This window comes from Gavialis gangeticus, unplaced genomic scaffold (genome assembly GCF_001723915.1).
Source record: "Gavialis gangeticus isolate Ggan-Ray unplaced genomic scaffold, GavGan_comp1, whole genome shotgun sequence".
In the NCBI taxonomy this organism is placed as follows: domain Eukaryota; kingdom Metazoa; phylum Chordata; order Crocodylia; family Gavialidae; genus Gavialis; species Gavialis gangeticus.
The window spans coordinates 195,037,440-195,050,221 of record NW_017729032.1 but is presented as its reverse complement, the minus strand read 5'-3'; the positions used below and the strand labels follow the sequence as shown (position 1 = coordinate 195,050,221).

At 37.1% G+C, this 12,782-nt stretch overlaps 1 protein-coding gene across 1 annotated transcript in view; it reads left to right on the top strand.

The window, feature by feature from the left end:
* Window positions 1-12,782, top strand: part of DMD (dystrophin) — a 2,221,918-nt gene that overhangs the window by 709,714 nt on the left and 1,499,422 nt on the right. Inside the window, exon 29 of the mRNA XM_019523954.1 lies at window positions 11,008-11,118. Within this exon, the coding sequence (XP_019379499.1) occupies window positions 11,008-11,118 (111 nt within the window). The remainder of the gene's footprint in view (window positions 1-11,007; window positions 11,119-12,782) is intronic.

Below are 12,782 nucleotides of genomic sequence, written 5' to 3'. Positions count from 1 at the left end.
ACTTCCAAAATTGGCCAAAAATACAGTCAAGAAATGTATATGCAAAACTACATATTTTGTATGACTTGGAAAACAAATATTATATTTTCCTGGTTGATGCCCCAGTATATTAACTAGTCAAGTTTGTGTTTGTAAATTCCCTGAGTCTAATTTTAAAAAAAATACATGCCTAAAATGAAATATTTTCATCTGTTTGTAGGCACTTACATTCTTATTTAAATACCTAAGTTTAGGCATTCATATTTGAAAATATGGCTCCCTTTAATTACATCAGATGTATTATATATGCGTCTGAAATATATATAAGGACACAAAATAATTATGAATTTGTAGTTTTTCCATTTAATTGCTATATTTGTCAAGTAGCATTATCTCCCACATCATGCTTTTTATATACCGGCATTTACTAAGGAAGATGGATTGATAAATGCAGTAACCAACCATATCTTGTTCTTGTCAGAGTAAATAGTTTTTATTTTGTTTTGCTTTGTTTTACTACCAATCAGTCCCATTTCTGTGAGGCTTGGGGCTCAGTCTTTGTTTGGTCATGAACAGGTGCATGGGTGGATTTAGGATTTTGAAAAGGAAAATGAAGGAGGTGTGGTGCATTATCCCACATCATACAACACCCATTTTTCTCCAGGCAGAAAGAGATTAGAAGGTTTAATGATATGCTAGGGACTTAGTGCTATATTGTTCAATTTAAGATCAAAGTAAAAACAAATATAATGTCATTGCACTGAGTTATAAACAGTCTGCAGAGTTGTGAAACAGGAGCTATGTTACCAGGAGCAGCTAAGACGCAGCAGGATTGCAGGAGAAAGCCTAGCTTGATTAGTGGAACATTAATAGCATTAAAAAGAGAGAGGGTCATTAATACCTGTGGAATAAAGAGTTTAGAAGGAATCTGGTACATTTTAATGAGTCATAAATCAATAGATGGTCTAGCTGTTGCCACTGCCAGGCAGTTGGTTTTAAACCTTGGTTGGAGCAGGAATCAAAGAGGGGGTGCAGCTGTATCACTGCACCCAGCTTCCTCCCCCACCTCCCCCACTGGTTCTGCAAATGAATAAGTGTTACATTTGTACTGTGAGAAAAGTCTTTCTCCTGGCACAAAAAGGGAGAGTATGTAGTCATTCAAGGGGGTTATTATGGAAAAGAACTCTCTCTTCCACAAGAAAGTTAGATCAGTACTTATGAGGAAGATCACCTTCTTCCCAGTCTAACCTAAAGTGTTGCATGCTTCTCTCAGGTTTACAGAAAACCCAGTCCTATGCTTTCCCTTCCTTCCTCAAGGAAGAGGAAGGGAGGAAGAGCACTGACACCTTGTAGCCCACCCACAGGTGAGCTGTCATGGAGGCCTGCGGGGACACTGCATGGGAAATTTTCATCTACCCGCTTCCTGCAGTTCAGCTGATCCTGGGGTATTTTTCTTACAGTAAGAATTTTACATACATTTGTATTATTAGAAATGAATGCGGGACTGTGGCGTCCATCTGCCATGCTGTTTCCTTTTGGCTTTCAGATTTTTATGAAAAATCTGCAGGCAAATTTGAAAAAATACCTTAAGTGCTGTTATTTGGCACATAGCTATGTAGGGCACAGGCAAAACCAAGTAAGTGATTCTTCCACTGTACTCCGCATTGGTGAGACTGCAGCTGGATACCACGTCCAGTTCTGGGCACCGCAATTTAACAAAGATGTGGAAAAGCTTGAGAGAGTCCAGAGAAGGGCCACCTGTGTGATCAGAGACTTGCACGGCTGAGGGACCTGGAACTCTTCAGCCTGAAAAAGAGAAGGCTGAGAGAGGACTTTGTACCAGCTTACCACTACATCAGGGGAGTACATCAAGGGCTCGGTGAGCAACTGTTCACCAGGGCGCCTTTGAGGAAAACCAGGAGTAATGGCCACAAACTCCTGGAAGATCAGTTCAGGGTCAACATTAGGAAAAACTTCTTCACAGTCAGGGTGTCCAGACTGTGGAATAAGCTCCTTCCAGAGGTGGTGCAGTCACCTACCCTGAAAATCTTCAAGAGAAGGCTGGATGGTCACCTTGCTGGGGACACCTGATCCCAGCTGTCTTTCCTGCCTGGTGCAGTGGTGCTGGACCCAATGATCTTCCAAGGTCCCTTCTAGCCTTACAATCTGTGATCTAGATAAGTAGCAACTGAATTATATATGTTCAGTACTATTATACTAGATGCTAAATATTTCATGATGACTCTGCCTAAACTGTTACTTTGAAGTAAATAAAACAGAAGATAAAGTGAGCACTATCCTTGAAAGGCTAATGACTTATGCATACTGAGTGGAAGTTACAAGCCTTTAACACCAGAAAGCCTGATACACAAAGTAAAACCTGTCAAGCTGTGTACTGCAATTAAAGCAGATATACATATTGCACATAATTACATAAAAAGTAGATACCTCTCTAGCATGCAGAAAAACCTTCTTGCACTTAAGACTTTATGCACGTTATGTTTATTTGTGGATTAAAAAATAATAATAGTAAAGGCTAAGGCTTCAGTTCTGAATCCTCACTGATACTATTGGTAAGAGAGCACAACTTATGGAATGGCATAGTGCATTTATAATTAAGCTAGCACATTAGCGTTTATATCTAATTAATACAAAACCATGGATCAAGCAATAATACAAGATTATTCACATTAATGTTTTAATGTATTAGTCATATATCAATGTCAGAACCTGTAGAATTGCATGGAGATCTCTGGCCAATATCTTTGGCAATTTCCAGTGGAATCCAGAAAATTGCAAGTTATGTCTCAGACCCAAATTAGACTTTCCATCTGGGACAGCTAGTAGAGAGTATAAACGAAAGCAAACCACCATTAGCTTTTCTGTCTCAAAACCATCACTGACAATAATGTTTAAGGATGACCCTGCCTTGAACAGACTAAGTGACCTTATAAGGTCCTTGCCAGTTCTACTTCCCTATGGTTTTATGATACTGCTAGAGGTATATGTTCACCTCGTTGCTTAGTTTGTGGTTATTGTCAGTTCTTATGCATCAAAGCTATACATACTGCTGACCTTTCCCTTTTGGCTTGATAATGTGGTATAAGCTTTTAATTGGTAGACAATATTTTAAGACAAAGGCAACTCCACCCCAGGCACATTGTCAATGGAAATTATACCTGAACTTCAAGCCTTAAACCGTATGGCTTAGATTTGCAATTGTGTATTTTTAAGGGGTGGGGGCAGGGAGAAGAGGGTAGAGAAATCAGGGTCATGCTATTAGTTTTAATGTATCCCCGTTAACACAGTTTAATGAAATACAGATCATTATAATTTTTTTTGTTATGCAAGTTATTGTGTTAAACTCAACCAGGAAATTATAAATACCTGTAAATTACAATATTTAGCTGTAGAAAACTATTAGATGCTAATTTTAAATCCAGATGATGTAAAGCATACATCTGCACTGTCCCACAGCATCTCATTTATTTGATTCTTTTTCTGTATGGGTATATCCTACTTTTTAGCACTCAGGTTTTTTTTGATATTACCAGTGTAGTTACTTTTAATATAATGTGATCATTTTAGATTTCTAGTAATTAGTGAGATAAAATATCAATCAAGTCAGCTGAAGCCAAATTAAAGTAAACCATGAACTAGTCAAACTATACACAAAGCTCTCATCATCCTTTTTACCTGGTGTAACAGAGATACCATGAGCATGCAGATGTTTGTAATTTTTTTCCCACTGTAAAAGTGGCCGTTTGGGGAGAAAAATAAGTTGAGAACAACCTAAGTAAAGTGGCTGCCCAGAGTCTGTTCTCAGCAGACAGAACTTCTGTATAGGCAACAGACTCAAGGCCGACTTCCGCAATCACAGTGTGTTTGCTTTTCTCTCCTACCCCTCCCACAGAGTGAGGGAGAACATGTCAGCCAGTCGCACAGGAAGCAGAACATGCCCCCTGATTGCTTTGGACTGGAAAAGCCCAGTGCTGAAGCAGTTAAGGGGTGTATTCTGCCCCTGGCTTGTTTCCTTGCTGAATCACACTGCAGCACGTGGGTGCAGGGGAGCATACCAGCATAATACTCCCTGTGCCCAGCCTTAGCTGGGCTCCAATACAGCACAAGGAAGAGCAAAGGCTGGAGGACTCTTCTGTGCATGGCACAGACCATGCCCCCGCCTTCTCTGACCCTGCTGATCTCTGCCAACATTCACTTAAAGCCTGCAAAACTCTCTGGGTTGCGTGAGATCCCTGGCAGCACAGCATCCACACTGCAGGCTCTTTGCTTCTGTGTCTGAAACTTGTCCTATTTAGGTTTTCTCTCAAGAAAATAAAACTGGGAGGTATGCTGGGTGATTTCAGCATGTGTACACAGCCAAAGAGTGTCGATCCCTCCCTTTCTAAAAAGCAGAAGCTGTGACAGAAGAGGACTCCCCCAACACTGGTGTGGCAAAATAACTCCGTACTTTTGGGAGCTGTAGTAGGTGTTCCTACACCAGCCCTTATAACAGAGATTTCCCCAGACATTTAATATTTTTTGTTGACAGATTTGGATTAAGCAGGTGCCAGAACTGTTTGCCTTGTTGTTAATGAACCATTGTTGGCCATTGTTGCTTAGGATAAAGTTTATATCTGTACACCATATGCAGCCTGTATGTAAATGGTCTTTTTAGGCATAATTTCACAGTGCAATCCCTTTCTTACTGCTACTTAAGTTTGAGTTCCATTGCCTTAATTTATTGATTCAGTAATCATTGATGACTATATATTTTCCCATATTAAGTAAGTAACATAAGAGGTTCTTATTGCTTTTGTTTCTTGTCATGCATTGTTACATTTAGCCAACCCTCTTAATTCCTACTTCTGTTACAAATCATGGTCAAACTGTTAGGTTAGTTTTGTGGTAGAAACATTGTATTGCCAGTGGGCTTGCCCTTTCGGAATGGGCAAAATAATATGTATATTAAGCATATAATATACAATTACTATATTATATGGATATATATGCATATGTATGTGTGTGTGTGTGTGTGTGTATATGTATGTGTGTGTATATGTCTGTGTGTGTGTACACACATGCACACACATATACATACATATAACATTTTATTATAATTATATTATTATATTATAATATATATGTATACATTATTCAAATATCTATATATCTATAGATATGAATTTTCTTGAATTTCCTGTCCTTCCTCTAATTCAAGCTAGGAATAGTTTGACATGTTTTCAACTATTCATCTGATTCCTAGCCTTTGATGTCAGTGTGGCACGCCTGTCTTCATTCAGTTCTGTTATCTTTTTAAAAGTGATTTTTTTATTGATTGATTGAGAGAAGTAAGGGATTGAGTACTCTTGAGACTAGAGTCTTCTTGCTGTGCAAGTGGTCCTTATACTGAAGTGAAATCAGTCCCTTTAATCTGATAAGTATCTTTTAAGGTTATTTTTTATTATTTTAAGATTTTGTAAATTAACACAGTGCTCCTTGAAGAAAGTGTATAAGCAGTGATGGAACCTGAATGTTCTTTATCCAAAGAAATAGATGCATCACAGGTATCATAAGCTCCTTCACCTACAGCATCATTATTTTTCATTATTTTTAAAATCCAACAACATATGTCACTCTGCAAAACACAATTTTTGCCACAAGGAGCTTTTGGTCAAAGCAAGAAAATGTAGACAAGAAGCGCTGGGAGCAAAGAAGAGGAAATTATTGTGAATTAAATAATAATAATAATAGTAAAGTGTCTTATTGGTATTTGGGAGAAGTGTCTTCTTAGGAGAAATTTAACTAATGAGTATAATTAATTGATGGACTGCAATATGGAAGGAAAAGAATGCATTGAAATTACAAAAGAAATGGATAAGAAAGAGTATCAAGGTTGGTATAATTGGTAGCATGATGCAATAATTTGTCTTTAGCTATTCGGGACCCATTACTCTCTGACCTCTTTCTTTGAGGCTGCATACAAGAGTACCAATTACATTGAATATTTTCATGCTATAATCTTTTCCAGTCTTTTTTCTGTCTTTTCTCTAATGTACTTCTTCCCTTTCATTTAGCATTTTTTTAATGTCAGTGAAGGTGATGCTTCATATCTCTCCAGCTAAGCAATTTTAAAAAGGAAGATACAGCATTCTCGATGTTTCATAATACATTATTATTTAAACATTTTGCTTATCTCTGCCATGTTGGGTCTGACCTACTCAGATAAGCATTGTTCAAATATGTGTTTTCCAGAATGACTTTGAGATTGAGCAAAGTAGTTTGGAAAATTTACTATAAAACAAAACCAAAGTTAATCGATGAGGTGTTCCAAAGATAGAAATAAACAGCTGTAATGTTGGATACAATATCTTTTTTGCATGATGGAATTTCTACAATATGTTTGTGCGTATTGTCTTTGCTTCTGAGCAGTCAAGAAGCATTTTGGCTTCTTGAAATGATTAATAAATAAATAGTTGAATTAACAGAACCTCAGCATGGTCTCTCTTAGTAATTTGACTCTTTATATATTAATAGCTCAATCACTTGGAAAAGAGAGTTATTTGATCCACTTATACCATCAATTGTGTTGTTATTTATGGACTTATCTGTAGTGCTTATGCCAAAATGCTGTAACTAAATCAGTGTAACTTTATTATGTACTTCCTTTCTACTTCCACATTACCCCCTCAGTTTTTCTCTGTCAATTCCCATTCAACCAAACATCTTATCTTAGCACCCAACTAGATCCTGCACAATAGCACTGTTCCGTGTTATACCATTAGAAAGAAAATTACTCTACAGTGTTAACCATCATTCAGGCTAGCTTTGCACATTGGTGCAAGTTTCTTGCATGTCATCTCTAGTGGATATCTGCTAGAAGACACCAAATCAGGACTAGGAAGTGGACAAGCCCATCTTTAAACAAGTGATGGAAGCTTCCATATCTCAGGACTTGGCTCTCATGGGGGACTTCAGTTATCAGAACTTCTGCTAGGAGGGAAACTCAGCAGTGCACAAAAAGTTTCATACCACTTCTCCATTCTGTGCTTTTCTATGAGTTTAATATATTTACTGCTTGAAATAACCACTCTCCCACCTTATAGGCATGAAATTACATGGCTTTTGCTGTGTTAAAACTAATAAAAGACATGAAAATACAACTTTAAATATGTAGTTACAGGTAATGTGCTCCATACAGAACACAGAGAATGACACATATCTTTCCCTTATAGGCTTACAATGCATAGCACAAAAAATAAACTTAAATTCTTATATTATGCCCTGCCCTATTATGATCCCAATCCAAGTGGTACATAACTGTGCACTTAAGTAAACATGATAATAGCTCTATTGACTTATGTGTTATAAGAAATATTTGTTCACCAAAAAGGAAAAGAGGAGAGAAGAAAATTTCACTTATTATTCACCCTTTCCTACTTAGTATCCACCCACTAGATGGATGTTTTAATTTGAAAAATGTCAAGTAAATTTAAAAACTAACTTGGAACTACTTGTTATCTGGGTTCTTTTGTTGAGCTAGCCCCCTCATCCTTCTGTGGTACACATATGTGCTATATAGTAATTGAAGGGCATAGATAGGTAGTAATCGTCTGACTCATCTGTGTGACCTGGTCCTTGTATAGCTGTATTTACTGTACTTGCCAATGTTTTAGCATAGCTTAGCAGGGAACTGTGGGAAAAACAAAAAGGAAGTCAACACAGCACTAAATAACCAGCCTCTCAACAGGCACAGCTAATGGCTGAGTGACTAGTAGTGAAGGTGCTACTTCTGGTCTCCAACTAATAATTACAAAGGTGTTTTGCCAACATTGGGAATCTAGCAGTAAAAAGGACATTAAATCATTAAAAAGACCATTTAATGAGAGGGATGAGGGGGGCTGATAGCCAGTGGTTTGTAAAAAACAAGATTAAGAATAAAATGTGAGGGATCTTGCATGAGCAAAGAGACATTCGTACAGTCGGTGAATTTTTTTGAATAAAAAATCCTTTGAAATGCTTGCATTTTGAATATACTTTAAGATGACTGGCTGGTCACTGATGCTGCTGTCTCATTAAAAGTGGAACTAAGTTGAAATGGCTAGTTCCATGGAACTTTTGTTAAATTTCATAAATGTGTTTTAATAGGCACCACATAATTTCAGAAGCCCTTCTTCCCTTTTGTTTTCTTACTTCCCTGAGCAAAAGCAAACATGGAATAGCTGTTCAGAGGGTCCACAACTTTCTTTTCTCAGAAAGAAATTGTGTCTTCAGGTTGTTCCTTGAGGGAATAATGTATTCCTGCTTCTTGTGCTCTCTGTCACTACTGTTCCTCATTTATGCATCTGGAGCAGAAGGATGGGTGAGTTTATCTAATCTCCTGAGGTATAGGCTTGTAGCTATGTTGGTTTAAGGACATAGGCAGGCAAGGTTCTTTGGGTAAATCTGCTCTCTTTCATTAGACCAACTAAAATGTTTTGAAAAATTCTTCTTTGCAAGCTTCCAGGTACAAACACCCTTCATCAGGCTGAGGAAGTGTCTGCAATTGTTCTGTGCTCTTCCTAGATGGAATAGAATTGAAGCCAGAGGCCAGTATGTGAGAATTCCTGTCCATGAAAATGCAAATTGAAACAGTTAATGGGTGAGAAACAGGTGGAGGGGGAAGGGGAATGTAGACCTGGTGATAAGAATATATCTGGCAAATAGTAGAGAGGTTACCTGGCTTATCAGATGTTAGGCAGGTTATAATGTGTCATGAATCCAGTGTCTATATTTAGTCTATTATTTTTGTATCCAGTAGGTTGATGAAGTGAAGTTTATAGGTTCATCTGTGAAAGGTGTTTTGTAAATTCCGTTTGAGGATTAGACCTCAGAGATTGGAGAGAGAGTGGTTTTTTTGTGAGAAATGTGCCCCCACAGGTAACTGGGTACTTTTGTCTTTGATCAATGTTCCATGTGCATTCATTCTGGTACGCAGTGGTTGTTTGGTTTCTCCTACATATTTTCCATCATGGCATTTCGTGCACTGGATGAGATGTATTACATTTGTGGAGGTGGAGGTATAAGATCCAGGAATGGTGATGGTTCTGCTGTGGGGTCCTTGTTTTCTCATTTGCTTCTTTCCTTTATTTTCCTGTATTATATTGGAACAAACCACAGAACTGATCTATTGTGATTTTGCTGCATTTATTTTTTATGCATTAAAATGCTGGTTTCAAAATGAATGATAAAAACTGGTCAAGAATCAGATCTACACTGTACAATTTCAGTTTTTTAACCCATTTTTAAATGGAACTAACCAAAAAAAATCCCTAAAAATAGTTGATTTGTAATAAAAATCATAAATATACAAAAAAATGCATCTAATTATTTCAACTTTCTATTTTTTATTTATTGTAAAACTAAAAATTAGAAACCAAAATAGTTATTGTGTTAATATTAAAATCAACAGGTTTTACTTTGACAGAATGCCAGTATAATTTTTTCCTAGATAATTTCACCTAAAAATGACACATTTCTGTGAAACATTTTGATTTCAATATGTCAGCATTTTCAAACAGAAAAATATTTTCTCTGTATAAATACAGCTGTAGAACTGAGCTTTGGTCATTGTCAATTATATTTTACACATTTATGTAAGTCTGTTCCTTAATGTGTTTCAGTGTTTATACAAAGGATTTTTAGTTCTCAGATAGTTTATCATATTTATATGCAAAACATTATGCCCATCTTGTATCTTTACACAATATAAAGCATACAATATATACCTTTTTGAGCAACAAGCAAAAAATATATGGTTTCAGAAATAAATACTTTTTGTTTTGTAGTCATTCAGTTTCTTCAGTTTAACTAAATCAAAATAATAGGTGCTTAATTATTGTAGTAATGTAAGGTTTACATTTATTGAGTTATATTTTTAATTATAAGAGTTATCATATCTTAGGTATGCATGTATTTTGTAGAGAGCCTGGAATGGTTGAGTGAGGTGCTTGTGAAACTAATGAAGTGAACATTTAAAAGCTAAAGTCACATTCTTTTCCATTAGGAATAATAGTTTCAAATCCTTCTGTAATGAGAGAAAAAAGCTAATCATTATTTCATATAGTAACTGTTCTCAGTGGTAATAGTTTAGCAATCTTGTTACTAGCAGATACTTTCTAACAATTTTCACATAAATTGGTTTGAATTTGTCTAAATTAGGTTATATCAATATGCATCGTATAAATTGTTTTGCATGATATTGCATTGGTCATTTGCTTAAGTCAATTGGTTTCTTCTTATAAGACTAATTTATAATGAGCTGACAAGGACTGAAATTTCTATTACACTAATTTGTTCACCCACTGGTTTTTGCTGAAAATGATGGACAGAAATATTCACTAGAAAATGGTTGAGAATAATCCATTTATGTCTTCTGCTGTTGGCACTCAGTTGTACATTTGTCCTCCCTTGCTGAGAGTGCAAGCAAGTTTAGGGTTAGTTAAACCCAAGCTACAAGTTAAATAACATTTTAGTTGATTTGTGTACATAACAGTATGAGATGATGTAGTTTACTGTATTTACCAAATACTTTGATAAGATTTCCAGCACAACAGGTCAACCAATGAATAAGAATATCTAAATAAACCCTTTATTAATTTGAGTGTTTCTTTTCCAGTTAAGCTTTTTCTCCCATAAGTGAAAAATTGCAATTCATCTCTTTTTCTACAAGAAGAGAACATTTCTGTTCTGTACCTGCAATATAACTGCAATGTATGTAGCAACAGATAATATTTCTATTGTAAGAAAGTCAGAATTTGGTTTGATGTTCAATGAGGAGAAGGTAGTATCGGGTTTATGGGCAGAAAAAATAAAATGAATTACAAAGCAGTAAGCAAAATAATTTTCTTCTAAATCATTTCTTCCGGAGTTTTAGTATATATTTTAATGATGTCCCTTCGGAATTTTTCCAGAACTAGATATTCCAAATGACTGTAATAGGGTATCATTCTATTTCAAATGTATCTGATTATTATTTTTGTTTTTCAACAGAAAATACAGTCTGACTTAGCAAGCCACGAGATTAGTTTGGAAGAAATGAAAAAGCGAAACCGGGGTAAAGATGCTGCCAAAAGAGTTTTATCTCAAATTGATGTGGCGCAGGTATGCAAATTTCTTCCCCCTATCCTTCCATCATACACACAAATACACAGGACTCTTGTATGCTTAAGTATTCCTAACATATGTAAGGAGTTTTAGCTGTTCTTTTAAATTTTGAGCCATAATGTACTATAGTAGCCAGGCTAACAAATCAGGGCTTTTAAACACGTGCTCCAGGACTGTGGGGAGTGGTGGGGGTGTCTTTACTTACAGTGGCTCCAAGAACCTCTCTAATTAAAGCGCTAGGAGCATCTTGTATATCAGATCCCTTCACTTCAAAATGGTGGCAGGGGCACTTTATCTAAAGCTCATTTGATGAGCTTTAGATAGAGTACCCCACCGTTATTTTGAAGCACAAGGACACTGATACACAAGATGCAGAAAACTCCTGGAGCTCAGTAATTGCCATGCTCCAGCAGACTTAATTAATCAAGTCTGCTCTGATATGCTGGAATTACAGTGCATCAGAGCAGTGTCCCTGCGTGTGTAAAGGCGCCTTCACATGGGGAAAAAACCAGTCTGCTTTATTTTCTTATTACTGATTTTTTTTATTTTTTTTATAGCTGCTTACCCAAGTTTGTCAAATGGTTAATGTTTCTAGTATGAAATTTCATGCACATTTCAAAATCTTAATCAACCATTTGACAGTAAATCCTTTGAATGTAGTAACAACATCAAAAGTAACACTATGCAGATAAATGGGGTAGATTATTTAAGCTGTATTTATATCACAGTAGAGATATAGGCATGTCTGCCTCCAAGGGACAAACCTTAGATTTTAATAAGTATATTCTCCATGTTTTAAATATCTACAATGATTTATCATTCACATTTTGCAATAGAGTGCCAGATGTAAGAGGTGTGACTGCAGTCCAAAAGTATGTCAGAGCAACAGTTATTACAGTTGATGGTTGGAAATGGTAGTTAACACATTAGTCCAATAGTCAACGCAGGAAAAAAAATGGGAATAGATATTGGGTGCATACAAGCATTACATTTCTACTAGTGGAATCACAGCTCCACCAGTAGAAAAAAACATAAGTGTAAAAGTACTCAAACAGTTTTTACTAGACCAAAAATGACAGTTTCAGTAGAAACTTCTACAACTTAGGGGCCAGGGTAACTCTGGGACTAGGGGGTCAGTACACACATCTACAGGAGGCCTAAAATGCCTCTACACAAACGCTCGTAGTATGGGTAACAAGCAGGAGGAACTCACCCTCTTGCTGGCTGACACCAGCCCGGACATAGTGGGGATTATGGAAACGTGGTGGGACCAACGCATGATTGGGCGGTGAATGTCAAGGGCTATAGGCTGTACAGGAGGGACAGGATAGGAAAGAGAGGTGGGGGCGTGGCACTCTACATTAAGGAGGAATACACATCCTCATCAATTAGTAAGGAGTCAGGGGAGGGGCACTCTGAAGTGCTTTGGGTTAGGGTACAAGGCAGTCGAGGGGAAAGGGACTTAATGGTGGGAGTCTACTACAGACCTCCCAACCAGGGAGAGGAGCTTGACCAGGAATTCTTGGGTCAGCTCACAGAGGTAGTGAAGGCTAAGGATGTGGTAGTCATGGGGGACCTGAACTTCCCGGACATCTGCTGGGAAGAGCAGTCAGCCAGGTCAGAACGCTCACGTAGGTTCTTAGACAGAGTGCAGGACCTCC